This window comes from Scyliorhinus torazame, chromosome 22 (assembly GCF_047496885.1).
Source record: "Scyliorhinus torazame isolate Kashiwa2021f chromosome 22, sScyTor2.1, whole genome shotgun sequence".
NCBI lineage: Eukaryota > Metazoa > Chordata > Chondrichthyes > Carcharhiniformes > Scyliorhinidae > Scyliorhinus > Scyliorhinus torazame.
This window is the reverse complement of record NC_092728.1, coordinates 18,662,349-18,681,782: the sequence shown is the minus strand read 5'-3', so window position 1 is coordinate 18,681,782 and position 19,434 is coordinate 18,662,349. Positions and strand designations below refer to the sequence as shown.

General features: G+C 52.1%; 1 protein-coding gene across 1 annotated transcript in view; it reads left to right on the top strand.

Moving 5' to 3' along the window:
* The window catches only part of LOC140399446 (plasma membrane calcium-transporting ATPase 3-like), a 177,136-nt gene that overhangs the window by 66,756 nt on the left and 90,946 nt on the right, over positions 1 to 19,434 (top strand). Inside the window, exons 8-9 of the mRNA XM_072489023.1 lie at positions 4,716 to 4,950; positions 10,784 to 10,963. Coding sequence (XP_072345124.1) covers positions 4,716 to 4,950; positions 10,784 to 10,963 — 415 coding nt within the window. The remainder of the gene's footprint in view (positions 1 to 4,715; positions 4,951 to 10,783; positions 10,964 to 19,434) is intronic.

The following is a 19,434-nucleotide window of genomic DNA, read 5'->3' as shown; positions in this document are numbered from 1 at the left end:
GTCCTTGTTTGCGAACCTCACCCCGGATTGCAAACCCGTCGCCACTAGGAGCAGACGGTACAGCGCCCAGGACCGGACCTTCATTCGGTCCGAAGTCCAGCGGCTACTAAAGGAGGGCATAATCCAGGCCAGCAATAGTCCCTGGAGAGCACAGGTGGTAGTAGTGAAGACAGGGGAGAAACAAAGGATGGTCATAGACTATAGCCAGACCATCAACAGGTACACACAACTAGACGCGTACCCTCTCCCCTGCATATCCGACATGGTCAATCGGATTGCCCAATATAAAGTCTTCTCCACCGTGGACCTCAAGTCCGCCTACCATCAGCTCCCCATCCGCCCAAGTGACCGCAAGTATACAGCCTTCGAGGCAGACGGGCGATTATACCATTTCCTAAGGGTCCCATTTGGCGTCACAAACGGGGTCTCGGTCTTCCAACGGGAGATGGACCGAATGGTTGATCAACATGGGTTGCAGGCCACGTTCCCGTATCTCGACAACGTAACCATCTGTGGCCACGATCAGCAGGACCACGACGCCAACCTCCAAAAATTCCTCCAGACCACCAAAGCCTTGAACCTCACGTACAACGAGAACAAGTGCGTTTTTAGCACCAATCGGCTAGCCATTCTGGGCTATGTAGTGCGCAATGGGATAATAGGCCCCGACCCCGAACGTATGCGCGCCCTCATGGAATTTCCCCTCCCGCACTGCCCAAAAGCCCTGAAACGCTGCCTGGGGGTTTTTTCATACTACGCCCAGTGGGTCCCCCAGTACGCAGACAAGGCCCGCCCCCTAATACAGACCACGACCTTCCCTCTGTCGACAGAGGCTTGCCAGGCCTTCAGCCGCATCAAAGCGGATATCGCAAAGGCCACGATGCGCGCCATCGACGAGTCCCTCCACTTCCAGGTCGAGAGCGACGCCTCCGACGTAGCTCTAGCGGCTACCCTTAACCAAGCGGGCAGACCCGTGGCCTTCTTCTCCCGGACCCTCCACGCCTCAGAAATCCGCCACTCCTCAGTGGAAAAGGAAGCCCAAGCCATAGTGGAAGCGGTGCGACATTGGAGGCATTACCTGGCCGGCAGGAGATTCACTCTCCTCACTGACCAACGGTCGGTAGCCTTCATGTTCGATAATGCACTGCGGGGCAAAATCAAAAACGACAAGATCTTAAGGTGGAGGATCGAGCTCTCCACCTTCAACTACGAGATCTTGTATCTTCACGGAAAGCTGAACGAGCCGTCCGATGCCCTATCCCGCGGCACATGTGCCAACGCACAAATTAACCGCCTCCAAACCCTCCATGAGGACCTCTGCCACCCGGGGGTCACTCGGTTTTTCCACTTTATCAAGTCCCGCAATCTCCCATACTCTTTAGAGGAGGTCCGTACAGTCACAAGGGACTGCCACATCTGCGCAGAGTGCAAACCGCATTTTTTCAGGCCGGATGGTGCGCACCTGATTAAGGCTTCCCGCCCCTTTGAACGCCTTAGTCTCGATTTCAAAGGGCCCCTCCCCTCCACCGATCGCAACACATACTTTCTTAATGTGGTGGACGAATACTCCCGCTTCCCATTCGCCATTCCCTGTTCTGACATGACCGCGGCCACAGTCATTAAAGCCCTGAACAGCATCTTCACACTGTTCAGTTACCCCGCATACGTCCACAGCGACAGGGGGTCCTCTTTCATGAGTGACGAGCTGCGCCAGTTCCTGCTCAGCAAGGGCATAGCCTCTAGCAGGACGACCAGCTACAACCCCCAGGGGAACGGGCAAGTAGAGAGGGAGAACGGCACGGTCTGGAAGACCGTCCTACTGGCCCTACGGTCCAGGGATCTCCCAGTTTCACGGTGGCAGGAGGTCCTCCCGGACGCTCTCCACTCCATCCGGTCGCTATTATGTACGAGCACTAATCAAACGCCTCATGAGCGTCTCCTTGTCTTCCCTAGGAGGTCCTCCTCTGGAACGTCGCTGCCGACCTGGCTGGCGGCCCCAGGACCCATCTTGCTCCGGAAACATGTGCGGGCACATAAGGCGGACCCGTTGGTCGAAAGGGTTCACCTCCTCCACGCGAACCCGCAGTACGCTTACGTGGAGTACCCCGACGGCCGACAGGACACGGTCTCCCTGCGGGATCTGGCGTCCGCCGGCAACACACACACCCCCCCCGACACCATTCACCCAATCCCCCCCTTCCTGCCACCGCCACACCCCGCGACCGCCCCCTTCCCAGGAGGATCGGTTCCCCTCCCCTCAGGCCCGACCAAGAATAAAGCCCAAGCTGAAACCGTAAGGCTCCCGGAGACGACAACACTGGTACAAGCACCACCACCACCACCGGGGCCGAGGCGATCGACACGGACGACCAGACCACCCGACCGACGCGTGGCGTCAATCTAAAACTAAATATGGACTTTTCACAAGAACATTTTGCTTTTCTCCCGATACCTTCTGTAAATAGTCAAAACAGGACAAAATTGTACAATACTGTATTGCCATGTGAATGTTTTCCTCCCAGGACCAGCCCTGTAAACCCTTACCACCATACGAAGCATCACCCCGCCGGGTTCATATTTGACAAGGGGTGAATGTGGTAGTATGTATTAGGGGTCATGTGGGACTGGAAGCCCTAATGTCATTGGCTGACAGATCCCGGGTCCTGGTTGGCCGTTGACCTCTAGCTCCGCCCTGAAGGCGGTGTATAAGAAGCCGGAGTCCTCCCCCGCAGGCCATTCTACTATCGAGCTGGGGGGAACAGACACGCTTAATAAAGCCTCATCGACTTCACTCTATTCGTCTCACGGAGTGTTTGTACGCTACACTCTGTATTTAACTCCGTGCTGTACCTGCCTTGAGAGTGTTTGATGGGGACAGTGTAGAGGCAGCTTTATTCTATATCTAACCCCGTGCTGTACCTGTCCTGAGAGTGTTTGATGGGGACAGTGAAAAGGGAGCTTTACTCTTTATCTAACCCCGTGCTGTACCTCTCCTGGGAGTGTTTGATGGGGACAGTGTAGAGGGAGCTTTACTCTGTGACTAACCCTGTGCTGTACCTGTCCTGGGGGTATTTGATGGGGACAGTGTAGAGGGAGCTTTACTCTGTATCTAACCACGTACTGTACCTGTCCTGGGAGTGTTTGATGGGGACAGTGTAGAGGGAGCTTTACTCTGTATCTAACCCCGTGCTGTACCTGTCCTGGGAGTGTTTGATGGGGACAGTGCAGAGGGAGCTTTACTCTGTATCTAACCCCATGCTGTACCTGTTCTGGGAGTGTTTGATGGGGACAGTGTAGAGGGAGCTTTACTTTGTATCTAACCCCGTGCTGTACCTGTCCTGGGAGTGTTTGATGGGGACAGTGTAGAGGGAGCTTTACTCTGTATCTAACCCCGTGCTGTACCTGTCCTGGGAGTGTTTGATGGGGACAGTGTTGAGGGAGCTTTACTCTGTATCTAACCCCGTGCTGTACCTGTCCTGGGAGTGTTTGATGGGGACAGTGTAGAGGGAGCTTTACTCTGTATCTAACCCTGTGCTGTACCTGTCCTGGGAGTGTTTGATGGGGACAGTGTAGAGGGAGGTTTACTCTGTATCTAACCCCGTGCTGTACCTGTCCTGGGAGTGTTTGATGGGGACAGTGTAGAGGAAGCTTTACTCTGTATCTAACCCCGTGCTGTACCTGTCCTGGGAGTGTTTGATGGGTACAGTGTAGAGGGAGCTTTAGTCTGTATCTAACCTCGTGCTGTACCTGTCCGGGGAGTGGAGTGTTCGATGGGGACAGGGTAGAGGGAGCTTTTCTCTGTATCTAACCCCGTGCTGTACCTATCCTGGGAGTGTTTGATGGGGACAGTGTAGAGGGAGCTTTACTCTGTATCTAACCCGTGCTGTGCCTATCCTGGGAGTGTTTGATGGGGACAGTGTAGAGGGAGCTTTACTCTGTATCTAACCCCGTGCTGCACCTGTCCTGGGAGTGTTTGATGGGGACAGTGTAGAGGGAGCTTTACTCTGTATCTAACCCCGTGCTGTACCTGTCCTGGGAGTGTTTGATGGGGACAGTGTAGAGGGAGCATTACTCTGTATCTAACCCCGTGCTGTACCTGTCCTGGGAGTGTTTGATGGGGACAGTGTAGAGGGAGCTTTACTCTGTATCTAACCCCGTGCTGTACCTGTCCTGGGAGTGTTTGATGGGGACAGTGTAGAAGAAGCTTTACTCTGTATCTAACCCCGTGCTGTACCTGTCCTGGGAGTGTTTGATGGGTACAGTGTAGAGGGAGCTTTACTCTGTATCTAACCTCGTGCTGTACCTGTCCTGGGAGTGGAGTGTTCAATGGGGACAGTGTAGAGGGAGCTTTACTCTGTATCTAACCCCGTGCTGTACCTATCCTGGGAGTGTTTGATGGGGACAGTGTAGAGGGAGCTTTACTCTGTATCTAACCCGTGCTGTACCTATCCTGGGAGTGTTTGATGGGGACAGTGTAGAGGGAGCTTTACTCTGTATCTAACCCCGTGCTGCGCCTGTCGTGGGAGTGTTTGATGGGGACAGTGTCGAGGGAGCTTTACTCTGTATCTAACCCCGTGCTGTACCTGTCCTGGGAGTGTTTGATGGGGACAGTATAGAGGGAGCTTTACTCTGTATCTCACCCCGTGTTGTCCACTCGGGCTGTGGACAGTGAATTTACATTCTGATTGTCTTCTCCCTCTTTCCTCCTGCCTCAGCTGCTCCTTCATTCTTGACCAGGATGGGATGATGAGAGATTTCCAATTGGATGATTATAATGAGTTCTTAAAGTCCACAATCGAACCAATGGCGAGCAATGGGTTGAGGACCATCTGCATCGCCTATCGCGATTTCCCCGCTGTGCCTGAACCTGACTGGGAGAACGAGGCCGAGATCATCAACAACCTGGTCTGTCTCTGTGTCGTCGGGATTGAAGACCCTGTCAGGCCCGAGGTAAACCTCTCCCGCTGTTATCCCCCTACAACCCTCCCTATCTCTGTAACCTCCTCCAACCACTACACCCTTCCCTATCTCTGTACCTCCTCCAGCCCTACAACCCTCCCTATCTCTGTAACCTCCAACAGCCCCTACAACCCTCCCTATCTCTGTATCCTCCTCCAGCCCCTACAACCCTCCCTATCTCTGTAACCTCCAACAGCCCCTACAACCTTCCCTATCTCTGTACCTCCTCCAGCCCTACAACCCTCCCTATCTCTGTAACCTCCAACAGCCCTACAACCCTCCCTATCTCTGTATCCTCCTCCAGTCCCTACAACCCTCCCTATCTCTGTAACCTCCTCCAGCCCCAACAACCCTCCCTATCTCTGTAACCTCCTCCAGCCCCGACAACCCTCCCTATCCCTGTAACCACCTCCAAACCCCGACAACCCTCCCTGTCTCTGTAACCTCCTCCAGCCCCAATAACGCTCCCTATCTCTGTAACCTCCTCCAACCACTACAACCCTCCCTATCCCTGTAGCCTCCTCCAGTCCCTACAACCCTCCCTATCTCTGTAACCTCCTCCAGCCCCGACAACCCTCCCTATCTCTGTAACCTCCTCCAGCCGCTACAACCCTCCCTATCTCTGTAACCTCCTCCAGCCCCTACAACCCTCCCTATCTCTGTAACCACCTCCAACCACTACAACCCTCCCTATCCCTGTAACCTCCTCCAACCACTACAACCCTCCCTATCCCTGTAACCAACTCCAAACCCCGACAACCCTCCCTATCTCTGTAACCTCCGCCAGCCCCGACAACCCTCCCTATCTCTGTAACCTCCTCCGGCCCCGACAACCCTCCCTATCTCTGTAACCTCCTCCAGCCCCGACAACCCTCCCTATCTCTGTAACCACCTCCAGCCCCGACAACCCTCCCTATCCCTGTAACCTCCTCCAACCACTACAACCCTCCCTATCCCTGTAACCAACTCCAAACCCCAACAACCCTCCCTATCTCTGTAACCTCCTCCAGCCCCGACAACCCTCCCTATCTCTGTAACCTCCTCCGGCCCCGACAACCCTCCCTATCTCTGTAACCTCCTCCGGCCCCGACAACCCTCCCTATCTCTGTAACCTCCTCCAGCCCCTACAACCCACCCTGTCTCTGTAACCTCCTCCAGCCCCTACAACCCTCCCTATCTCTGTAACCTCCTCCAGCCCCTACAACCCTCCCTATCTCTGTAACCTCCTCCAGCCCCAACAACCCTCCCTATCCCTGTAACCACCTCCAAACCTCGACAACCCTCCCTATCTCTGTAATCTCCTCCAGCCCCTACACCCCTCCCTATCTCTGTAACCTCCTCCAGCCCCGACAACCATCCCCATCTCTGTAACCTCCTCCAGCCCCTACAACCCTCCCTATCTCTGTAACCTCCTCCAGCCCCTACAACCCTCCCTATCTCTGTAACCTCCTCCAGCTCCTACAACCCTCCCTGTCTCTGTAACCTCCTCCAGCCCGACAACCCTCCCTATCTCTGTTACCTCCTCCAGCCCCTACAACCCTCCCTGTCTCTGTAACCTCCTCCAGCCCCGACAGCCCTCCCTATCTCTGTAACCTCCTCCAGCCCCTACAACCCTCCCTATCTCTGTAACCTCCTCCAGCCCCGACAACCCTCCCTATCTCTGTAACCTCCTCCAACCCCTACACCCCTCCTTATCTCTGTAACCACCTCCAACGCCTACAACCCTCCCTATCTCTGTAACCTCCTCCAACCCCTACAACCCTCCCTATCTCTGTAACCACCTCCAATGCCTACAACCCTCTCTATCTCTGTAACCTCCTCCAACCACTACAACCCTCCCTATCTCTGTAACCTCCACCAACCCCTACAACCCTCCCTATCTCCATCACCTCCTTCAACCCCTACACCCCTCCCTATCCCTGTAACCTCCTCCAACCCCTACAACCCTCCCTATCTCTCTATCCTCCTCCAACCCCTACAACCCTCCCTATCTCTGTAACCACCTCCAAACCCCGACAACCCTCTCTATCACTGTAACCTCCTCCAGCTCCTACAATCCTCCCTATCTCTGTAACCTCCTCCAACCCCTACAACCCTGCCTATCTCTGTAACATCCTCCAGCCGCTATAACCCTCCCTATCTCTGTAACATCCTCCAGCCCCTATAGCCCTCCCTATCTCTGTAACCTCCTACAACCCCTACAACCCTCCCTATCTCTGTAACCTCCTCCAGCCCCTTTAACCCTCCCTATCCCTGTAACCACCTCCAGCCCCTATAGCCCTCCCTATCTCTGCAAGCTCCTCCAGCCCCTACACCCCTCCCTATTCCTCTCACCTCCTCCAACCCCTACAACCCTCCCTATCTCTGTAACCTTCTCCAACCCCTACAACCCTCCCTATCTCTGTAACCCCCTCCAGCCCCTACAGACATCCTTGTGGTGATATGCATCACTGTAAATACACAAGGGGTTAATGTACATACACTACACCTAACTAGACACTAGAGGGAACACCAGAGACATGACTCAGAGACATTTAACCAATAGGTCAGTAAGATAGGACACGACCAATGGGCATTCACGATACACACAGACGTGACACTACCACAGGAGGGCTTTACACCAACCCATATAAAAGGACACAGCACACATGCTCAGTCTCTTTCCAGTGGAGACTCTCAGTGAGTACAGACACAGGGTTGATTGAACATCACACCCACCACATGGATTGTAGCAGACTGGTTAGTCAGCCCGAGTAGCTATAGCAGGATTAACAGTAGCGTCAAATCCAAGTAGGAGATTGTTTAATAGTTTAATAAACGTGTTGAAGCTATCTCCAAGTCTGAACCTTCCTTTGTCAGAGTGTACATCAAGGAAGCAGCTTCTGCTACGACAAGAGCAGAACAAAACATGGTACCAAGGAGTGACCTGTTGAATCCCTATAGCTCAACTCAACAAATTTGTGACAACCAGCAATAGCACCCAGGCATGATGTTCAAGATTCCGGTTCCACAGCAGTTCAGGTACCACGGCAATCTCAGTGAAAACTGGCGTGCGTTCAGGCAGCGATTCGAGATCTATCTGGTAGCGTCCGACCTAGATGGCGTGGCGGATGCAGAGAAAATAAAGCTTCTACTTACCATTGCGGGTCCAAGAGCAGCTGAAATCTTCCAGACCTTCAAATACTCCAAGGGGCAAAACAAGGGCGACTTCCAGGCAGTCCTGGACAAATTCCAAGAATTCTGCGAGGAGGATACAAGAAAAAATGGTAAAAGAGGTGCCAATCCTGACCACGAGGCGAAGGTAGGCCTGTGGAAAACGGCAGTTATGATTGGCGGCCATCTTGGAAAAGGTGCCGCACATGCGCAGTTGAGAGAAGGGCGCAAAGTAAAGGAACATCGATCTGCGCATGCACAACCCATTCCTACGCTCTACGTCACAAGGGTCATGATGTCAGAGGCCCCGGACCACGCCCACTTAAAGGGGAAATGTCCCAAAACAAAAACAAAAAATGTTAACGCCATAAAACACAATTCTTTCACCTGGAACGACAGCACAATGCCTAAACTTCGACCAGTAGCTGAAAGTAACCTCCGCAGAACCCTGCAAAAAGCAGTTAGCACCGCCCAAAGAGATGATACAGTCCTTGAAGACTACGACTCCGACCTTGATTTCTTCTTTGGACATCGCAAGCCCAATGCCAGCTCCGACACAAAACATGATGATATGGTCCTAGAAGACTACGGCTCAGAAGAAGATTTCATCATCGGACGTGGCGACCCCAGTACCAAATCCAAACCGCAACTAGAGGTGTTGTACAGTGAAGACCCCGATGACGAGTTCTTCGGATTGGGGAATCCTCAGCCCAGCATATATGACATCCCGACTCGTGAGTGCAGGATTATGCTGCGGCCTGATGCCAAGAGACAGAGAGCGGTACAAGCCCACAGAGAGCGGCCTGATGCCACGCAGCGAGTGGTCCATGCACCGCGCAGGGTCCCTGACTCCACACAGAAAGCGATGAAAGACTCCACAGCGAGACAACTGCACGTCTCCACACAGAAAGTGTCTCCAGTGACACAAGCCTCCACAGCGAGCTTGTGGACAACCTCCACGATAGAAGCAACGCAAGACTCCAGAGCGCAGTCCTTGCAGGAACAAGAAGTGATGACAGTCTCCACAGCGAGACCAATGTACGATTCCACACAGGGAACGCTGCCAGACTCCGCACAGGGAGTGACATAAGCCTCCACAGCGAGCTCGTGGACGGACTCCACGATGGAAGGAACGCAAGACTCCAGAGCGCAGTCCTTGCATGAACAAGACCATGAGAGCCTAGCAACCTCCTCTGAGCAACCAGCAGCAGACGATGCAAGTCTACCACGCTCACGTGGACAACAAAAAGACTATGACAGTCCAGCCAGATTGTTTGAGCCACCAGAAGAAGACTCTGACGGTCTACCCAGCTCAAGTGAACGACAAGAACACACTGAGGCTCTACCCACTGTATGTGCAACAAGTGACGATGGTATCCCACTTCCCATACCAGATGTGCAACGTGACAGACCTCAGCTAGAATGTACAGTGGCACTCGACAGTCACAGTGAGACCACTGGTGACTCCGGTGACACCACGTTAATTCAAACCTCTTCCGCTCGAGCCTCTCCAAATGCATTCCTGAACATTTTGACTCTGGACGGGGAGCATCGACAAGCCAAAGCTGATTCAAGTAAGCCGGGCATGACTCCAGACGGGGAGCGCCGCAAACTCAGTGACGGCACGCTCAAGGAGACAGCAGATGCCACAAAGGACGCTGACACGAGTAACTGTGTGAAGGACTCGTATTATCCACAGAGTGTGGTCCTTGAGCGCAGCAAACACGGCAACAGAACCAACCACAACAACAACATCAAAGACAATAGCAAGAAGCGTACCAGAGGCAACAACGTCGACAACAAGCACGACAAACACAGCACCAATGGGACTACGACTGGTACAACTCTGCAAATGAGGGACACTGTTACTGCTCAGCTCAGTACACTGACATACCGTGGCAGGACGACACAGATTGCATACATCGCTACCACAAGCATCGAAAGAAAACAAGAGTCCAAATCAAACAACAAAGTGATTTGACCACTTCTTGGTTCCTTCAGCACAGGGACACTGGCGGCATTTACAAAGCAATGCCACCATCAACATCACCACCTCACCAACCTAACAAAGCCACTCGACCAGAATAATTACTGAACTTTGGACTCGTACATATGAGTTGGACTTTATTGTGTAATCATCACTCCTGATTTGTACATATCCTCACTTATCTACCTAGTTTGTTCAATTTTCTTTAATACTGTGCGGAAAATATGTAACACGAAAAAAGGGGGATGTGGTGATATGCATCACTGTAAATACACAAGGGGTTAATATAAAGGCACTACACCTAGCTAGACACTAGAGGGAGCACAGACATTCAACCAATAGGTCAGTAAGATAGAACACGACCAATGGGCAGTCACGACACACACAGACGTGACACTACCACAGGGAGGCATTACACCAACCCATATAAAAGGACACAGCACACATGCGCAGTCTCTTTCCAGTGGAGACACTTAGTGAGCACATCCAGGGTTGATTGAAACACATCACAGCCACCACGTGGATTGTAGCTAGGGGAGAGTGTGGGGCTAATTGGAGAGCTGTTTGATCGAGCCACGGCTGGGTGATCGGCTGAATGGCCTTACCCGGCACTGGTGTTTACTCTGTATCTAACCCCATGGTGTTTATGTTGTTTGCTGTCTGTCATGAACCTATTTCTCTAAGGTGCCGGACGCGATCCGGAAATGCCAGGAAGCAGGCATCACCGTCCGTATGGTCACGGGGGACAACATCGACACCGCCCGCGCCATCGCGTCCAAGTGTGGCATCATCCAACCAGGCCAGGACTTCCTTTGCCTTGAGGGCAAAGAATTCAACAAGCGAATTCGGAACGAGAACGGAGAGGTGAGGGTCCCTTGGCAAAGCTAACCCTAACCCTAACCCTAACCCTAACCATAACCCTAACCCTGAACCTGACCCTGACCCTGACCCCGACCCTGACCTGAACTGTAACCCTAACCCTGACCCTGACCCTAACCCTGACCCTAATCCTGACCCTGACCCTGACCTGACCTGAACTGTAACCCTAACCCTGACCCTGACCCCGACCCTGACCTGAACTGTAACCCTGACCCTGACCCCGACCCTGACCTGAACTGTAACACTAACCCTAACCCTGACCCTAACCCTAACCCTGACCCCGACCCTGACCTTAGACCATAAGACCATAAGACATAGGAGCGGAAGTAAGGCCATTCGGCCCATCGAGTCCACTCCGCCATTCAATCATGGCTGATTTCAACTCCATTTACCCGCTCTCTCTCCATAGACCTTAATTCCTCGAGAAATCAAGAATTTATCAACTTCTGTCTTAAAGACACTCAACGTCCCGGCCTCCTCCGCCCTCTGTGGCAATGAATTCCACAGACCCACCACTCTCTGGCTGAAGAAATTTCTCCTCATCTCTGTTCTAAAGTGACTCCCTTTTATTCTAAGGCTGTGCCCCCGGGTCCTAGTCTCCTCTGCTAATGGAAACAACTTCCCTACGTCTACCCTATCTAAGCCATTCATTATCTTGTAAGTTTCTATTAGATCTCCCCTCAACCTCCTAAACTCCAATGAATATAATCCCAGGATCCTCAGACGTTCATCGTATGTTAGGCCTACCATTCCTGGGATCATCCGTGTGAATCTCCGCTGGACCCGCTCCAGTGCCAGTATGTCCTTCCTGAGGTGTGGGGCCCAAAATTGCTCACAGTATTCTAAATGGGGCCTAACTAATGCTTTATAAAGCTTCAGAAGTACATCCCTGCTTTTATATTCCAAGCCTCTTGAGATGAATGACAACATTGCATTTGCTTTCTTAATTACGGACTCAACCTGCAAGTTTACCTTTAGAGAATCCTTGACTAGGACTCCCAAGTCCCTTTGCACTTCAGCATTATGAATTTTGTCACCGTTTAGAAAATAGTCCATGCCTCTATTCTTTTTTCCAAAGTGCAAGACCTCGCACTTGCCCACGTTGAATTTCATCAGCCATTTCTTGGACCACTCTCCTAAACTGTCTAAATCTTTCTGCAGCCTCCCCACCTCCTCCATACTACCTGCCCCTCCACCTATCTTTGTATCATCGGCAAACTTAGCCAGAATGCCCCCAGTCCCGTCATCTAGATCATTAATATATAAAGAGAACAGCTGTGGCCCCAACACTGAACCCTGCGGGACACCACTGGTCACCGGTTGCCATTCCGAAAAAGAACCTTTTATCCCAACTCTCTGCCTTCTGCCTGACAGCCAATCGTCAATCCATGTTAGTACCTTGCCTCGAATACCATGGGCCCTTATTTTACTCAGCAGTCTCCCGTGAGGCACCTTATCAAAGGCCTTTTGGAAGTCAAGATAGATAACATCCATTGGCTCTCCTTGGTCTAACCTATTTGTTATCTCTTCAAAGAACTCTAACAGGTTTGTCAGGCACGACCTCCCCTTACTAAATCCATGCTGACTTGTCCTAATCTGACCCTGCACTTCCAAGAATTTAGAAATCTCATCCTTAACAATGGATTCTAGAATCTTGCCAACAACCGAGGTTAGGCTAATTGGCCTATAATTTTCCATCTTTTTCCTTGTTCCCTTCTTGAACAGGGGGGTTACAACAGCGATTTTCCAATCCTCTGGGACTTTCCCTGACTCCAGTGACTTTTGAAAGATCATAACTAACCCCTCCACTATTTCTTCAGCTATCTCCTTTAGAACTCTAGGATGTAGTCCATCTGGGCCCGGAGATTTATCAATTTTTAGACCTCTTAGTTTCTCTAGCACTTTCTCCTTTGTGATGGCTACCATATTCAACTCTGCCTCCTGACTCCAGAATTGTTGGGATATTACTCATGTCTTCTACTGTGAAGACTGACGCAAAGTACTTATTTAGTTCCTCAGCTATTTCCTTGTCTCCCATCACAAAATTACCAGCGTCATTTTGGAGCGGCCCAATGTCAACTTTTGCCTCCCGTTTGTTTTTAATGTATTTAAAGAAACTTTTACTATCATTCCTAATGTTACTGGCTAGCCTACCTTCATAATTGATCCTCTCTTTCCTTATTTCTCTCTTTGTTATCCTCTGTTTGTTTTTGTAGCCTTCCCAATCTTCTGACTTCCCACTACTCTTTGCCACATTATAGGCTTTCTCTTTTGCTTTGATGCATTCCCTAACTTCCTTTGTCAGCCATGGCTGCCTAATCCCCCCTCTGATAACCTTTCTTTTCTTTGGGATGAACCTCTGTACTGTGTCCTCAATTACTCCCAGAAACTCCTGCCATTGCTGTTCTACTGTCTTTCCCACTAGGGTCTGCTCCCAGTCGATTTTCGTCAGTTCCTCCCTCATGCCCCTGTAGTTAACTTTATTTAACTGTAACACCTTTACATCTGATTCTACCTTCTTTCTTTCAAATTGGAGATTGAATTCTACCATATTATGATCACTGCCTCCTAAGTGCTCCCTTACTTTAAGATCTTTAATCAAGTCTGGCTCATTACATAACACTAAGTCCAGAATGGCCTGTTCCCTCGTGGGCTCCATCACAAGCTGTTCCAAAAAGCCCTCCTGTAAACATTCAATGAATTCCCTTTCCTTGGGTCCACTGGCAGCATTATTTACCCAGTCCACCTGCATATTGAAGTCCCCCATGATCACTGTGACCTTGCCTTTCTGACATGCACTTTCTATTTTGTGGTGCATTTTGTGCCCCCGGTCCTGACCACTGTTAGGAGGCCTGTACATAACTCCCATTATGTTTTTTTTGCCTTTGTGGTTCCTCAACTCTACCCATACAGATTCCACATCATCTGACCCTATGTCGTTTAGTGCTATTGATTTAATTTCATTCCTAATTAACAAGGCAACCCCGCCCCCTCTGCCCACCTCTCTGTCTTTTCGATAGGTTGTGAATCCCTGGATGTTTAAATGCCAGTCCTGAACCCCCTGCAACCACGTCTCTGTGATGCCTACCACATCATACCTGCCAGTCACAATCTGGGCCACAAGCTCATCTACCTTGTTCCGTACACTGCGCGCATTTAAATATAGCACCTTTAATTCTCTATTGACCGTCCCTTTTTGTTTTCTTAGTGTGGTGGACCTTGGTTTACTGAGCCTTTCCATACACTGTGTCATATTTTGTGGGATGGGGACTATCGTAACCTCTCCTGAGTTTTGTCTTTTCGTGCTTTTTTGTATTCCTAAGCAGCTACGCTCCCCGCTGATTACTTCACCTCTTGGTTCCCTGGCTTTCCCTTCCCCCCCAATCTTTAGTTTAAAGTTCTATTGAACACCCTATTTACTCTTTTCGCCAGAACACTGGTCCCAGCTCGATTCAGGTGGAGACCATCCCAACGGTATAGGTCCCCCCTGTCCCAAAACTGATGCCAGTGTCCTGAAAAGGAACCCCTCTTTCCCACACCACTCTTTCAGCCACGTGTTAACTTCCCTTATTCTTGCCGCCCTATGCCAATTTGCACGTGGCTCGGGCAGTAATCCGGAGATTATGACCCTTGAGGACCTGTTTTTTAATTTGAATCCTCGCTCTTTATAATCTCTAAACAGGTCCTCTTTCCTAGACTTGCCTATGTTGTTGGTACCAACATGGACCACAACAACTGGATCCTCCCCCTCCCTCTCCAGTATCCTTTCAAGCCGGTCAGAGATGTCCCGCACCCTAGCACCGGGCAGGCAACATACCATGCGGGACTCTTTATCCTGCTCACAAAGGATACTATCTATCCCCCTGATAATAGAATCCCCTACAACTACAACTTGCCTATTTACTCCCTCCCCTTGAATGGCCTGCTGAACCATGGTGCCTTGGTCAGCTGACTCATCCTTCCTGTAGCCCTGTTCGCCATCCACACAGGGAGCAAGTGCCTCATACCTGTTGGACAGAGTCTAGGGCTGAGGCTCCTGAGTTCCTGACTGCTGGTTCCCTTTACCTGCCTGACTTGCAGTCACACCCTGCTGTCCCTGGCCACTGGCAGGATTTAAACTACTTACTCTGACAGGTGTGACTGCCTCCTGAAACACAGTGTCCAGGTAAGTCTCCCCCTCCCGGATGTGCCTCAGTGTTTGAAGCTCAGACTCCAGCTCATCAACTCTGAGCCGGAGCTCTTCGAGCAGCCAACACTTACTGCAGATGTGGTCGCTGCAGCTCGCAATGGGATCTGCCAGCTCCCACATCAAGCAGCTCAAGCACATCACCTGACCAGCCATCACTAATTCATTAATTAGTTTAATTTAAGTTGATGAGTTTAGCTGTGTTTTTTTTTTAAATTTGGGGCAGATTTGCTGTCAACCAATCAGATCACAGCTTCCCTCTGACGTCACTTTTGGGAAAAAAACAACTGGAAAACAGGAAGTTTCCGTTAGGTTTTTATACACAGACGGCTCCTCCTCCTCCGAACGGCTCCCGAAATTAGGCCCGAAGAAAGAGAGAGAACAAAACAGTCGGGAAAAAGCACCTTCTCCCACTCTTCACCGAATTACCTCACTGCACCAAATTACCAAATTCTCACTCAGGCTGTGTCTCCTTGACCTGCGCAATGCAACGGTAACGTTGACCCTAACCCTAACCCTGACCCTGACCCCGACCCGGACCTGAACCCTACCCCTGACCCCGACCCTGACCCCGACCCTGACCTGAACTGTAACCCTGACCCTACCCCTGACCCTAATCCTGACCCTGACCCCGACCCTGACCTGAACTGTAACCCTAACCCTAACCCTAACCCTGACCCTAACCCTAACCCTGACCCCGACCCTGACCTGAACTGTAACCCTGAGCCCACCCTAACCCTGACCCTGACCTTGACCCTGACACTGCCCCCGACCCTAACCCTGACCCTGATCCCAACACTGACACTGACGCTGGCTTTGACCCTAACCTGAACCCTGAACCTGATCCTAATTCTAACCCTGACACTGAATCTAACCATGATCCTAACCCACCTCAACAACCCTCCAACTCTCCCTATCTCTGTAACCTCCTCCAGCACCTACACCCCTCCCTATCTCTGTAACCTCCCCCAGCCCCCACAACCCTCCCTATCTCTGTAACCTCCTCCAGCCCCTACAACCCTCCCTATCTCTGTAACCTCCTCCAGCCCCTACAACCCTCCCTATCTCTGTAACCTCCTCCAGCCCCTACAACCCTCCCTATCTCTGTAACCTCCTCCAGCCCCTACAACCCTCCCTATCTCTGTAACCTCCTCCAGCCCCGACAACCCTCCCTATCTTTGTAACCTCCTCCAGCCCCGACAACCCTCCCTATCTCTGTAACCTCCTCCAGCCCCGACAACCCTCCCTATTTCTGTAACCTCCTCCATCCCTACAACACTCCCTATCTCTGTAACCTCCTCCAGCCCCTACAACCCTCCCTATCTCTGTAACCTCCTCCAGCCCCTACAACACTTCCTATTTCTGTAACCTCCTCCATCCCTACAACACTCCCTATCTTTGTAACCTCCTCCAGCCCCTACAAACCTCCCTATCTCTGTAACCTCCTCCAGCCCCGACAACCCTCCCTATCTCTGTAACCTCCTCCAGCCCCTACAACCCTCCATATCTCTGTAACCTCTTCCAGCCCCTACAACCCTCCCTATCTCTGTAACCTCCTCCAGCCCCGACAACCCTCCCTATCTTGGTAACCTCCTCCACCCCGACAACCCTCCCTATCTCTCTAATATCCTCCAGCCCCGACAACCCTCCCTATCTCTGTAACCTCCCCAGCCCCTACAACCCTCCCTATCTCTGCAACCTCCTCCAGCCCCTACAACCCTTCCTATCTCTGTAACCTCCTCCAGACCCTACAACCCTCTGTATCTCTGTAACCTCCTCCAGCCCCTACAACCCTCCCTATCTCTGTAACCTCCTCCAGCCCCTACAACCCTCCCTATCTTTGTAACCTCCTCCAGCCCCGACAACCCTCCCTATCTCTGTAAACTCCTCCAGCCTCTACAACCCTCCCTATCTCTGTAACCTCCTCCAGCCCCTACAACCCTTCCTATTTCTGTAACCTCCTCCATCCCCGACAACCCTCCCTATCTCTGTAACCTCCTCCAGCCCCGACAACCCTCCCTATCTCTGTAACCTCCCCCAGCCCCTACATCCCTCCCGATCTCTGCAACCTCCTCCAGCCCCGACAACCCTCCCTATCTCTGTAACCTCCTCCAGCCCCTACAACCCTCCCTATCGCTGTAATCTCCTCCAGCCCCTAAAACCTTCCCTATCTCTGTAACCTCCTCCATCCCCGACAACCCTCCCTATCTCTGTAACCTCCTCCAGCCCCGACAACCCTCCCTATCTCTGTAACCTCCTCCAGCCCCTACAACCCTCACTATCTCTGTAACCTCCTCCAGCCCCTACAATCCTTCCTATTTCTGTAACCTCCTCCATCCCCGACAACCCTCCCTATCTCTGTAACCTCCTCCAGCCCCGACAACCCTCCCTATCTCTGTAACCTCCTCCAGCCCCTACAACCCTCCCTATCGCTGTAACCTCCTCCAGCCCCTAAAACCTTCCCTATCTCTGTAACCTCCTCCATCCCCGACAACCCTCCCTATCTCTGTAACCTCCTCCAGCCCCGACAACCCTCCCTATCTCTGTAACCTCCTCCAGCCCCTACAACCCTCCCTATCTCTGTAACCTCCCCCAGCCCCTACATCCTTCCTGATCTCTGCAACCTCCTCCAGCCCCGACAACCCTCCCTATCTCTGTAACCTCCTCCAGCCCCGACAACCCTCCCTATCTCTGTAACCTCCCCCAGCCCCGACTACCCTCCCTATCTCTGTAACCTCCCCCAGCCCCGACTACCCTCCCTATCTCTGTAACCTCCTCCAGCCCCTACAACCCTCCCTATCTCTGTAACCTCCTCCAGCCCCTACAACCCTCCCTATCGCTGTAACCTCCTCCAGCCCCTAAAACCTTCCCTATCTCTGTAACCCCCTTCAACTCTCTGATCTCTCTGCCCCTCTGTGTGTGTGCCTCTCTCTCTCCGTCTCTCTCTCTCTCACTATCGTTACGACGAGCTGGGAAATAAGCAGTCAATTCCGGCCCCACTAACCCTGGAGCCCAACATCACTAAATGACCCAATGATTTGCATAAAAGCCCCGGAAACGTGGCCCTTGAAGGCCAATCATTTACAGTCACCGGGTTCGTAAGTTGTACAAAATCTTTTTTATTTATAACAGAAATAAAGTTGAAATAAGGGCAAGTTGATCTGGTAGCCCCCTTCTGACCGCCCTACCCGCTACCCACACACATACAAGGCTGACAAAACAGAGGTAGGGATTGTCCATCCCGGGAAGCGCAGAATGCACTCTCCGAAGGGGGGGGGGGCGTAAATGAATACAAATGGGTCTTAATGAGCCTTTTGCATCTATTTCGCGGGCACAACGCCCTGTAATCCCCTGTCCCGAGATTCCCCCGGTCCTTGGAAGCGGATCGCTTGTGGATTCAGCGGTCGTGAACCTGGCGCGGTGGGCCCCGCGGTGGGCCAAGGAGGCAACAGCCACCAAACCAGGGCCACGCGGGCAGAGACCGTCCCAGCCCATCCAGGGGTCACCCCCCCCACATCCGCAACAATGCAATGCCTGCCCACGCCTCCACGGGCAGACGGCCCCCCCCCCCCTCTCCCCCACACAGGGGTCCCTTTAATCGGGGGACACCCCCAGTGACCCCTGTAATAGTGGAAACCGACAGTGACCCCGGTAATCATAGAATTTACAGTGCAGAAGGAGGCCATTCGGCCCATCGAGTCTGCACCGGCTCTTTGAAAGAGCACCCTCCCCAAGGTCAACACCTCCACCCTATCCCCATAACCCAGTAACCCCACCCAGCACTAAGGGCAATTTTGGACACTAAGGGCAATTTATCACGGCCAATCCACCTACCCTGCACATCTTTGGACTGTGGGAGGAAACCGGAGCACCCGGAGGAAACCCACGCAGACACGGGGAGGATGTGCAGACTCCGCACAGACAGTGACCCAAGCCGGAATCGAACCTGGGACCCTGGAGCTGTGAAGCAATTGTGCTATCCACAATGCTACCGTGCTGTCCAATAGTGGAAACCGACAGTGACCCCGGTAATAGGGGAACCCCCATAGTGACCCCTATCATGGGGGACTCCACACCGGAGCCCCTGTAATAGGGGGACTTCACCTCTCTGACTCTCTCTTCTCTCTTTCTGTCTCTCTCTGCCTTTCTCTCTCTCTCTCTGTTTGTTTCTCTCTCTCTCTCTCTCTCTCTCTTTCTCTCTCTGTCTCCCTCTATTTCTGGCTCTTTGTCCCAGACTCGCTATTTCTGTCTCTCTGTCTCTGACTCTCTT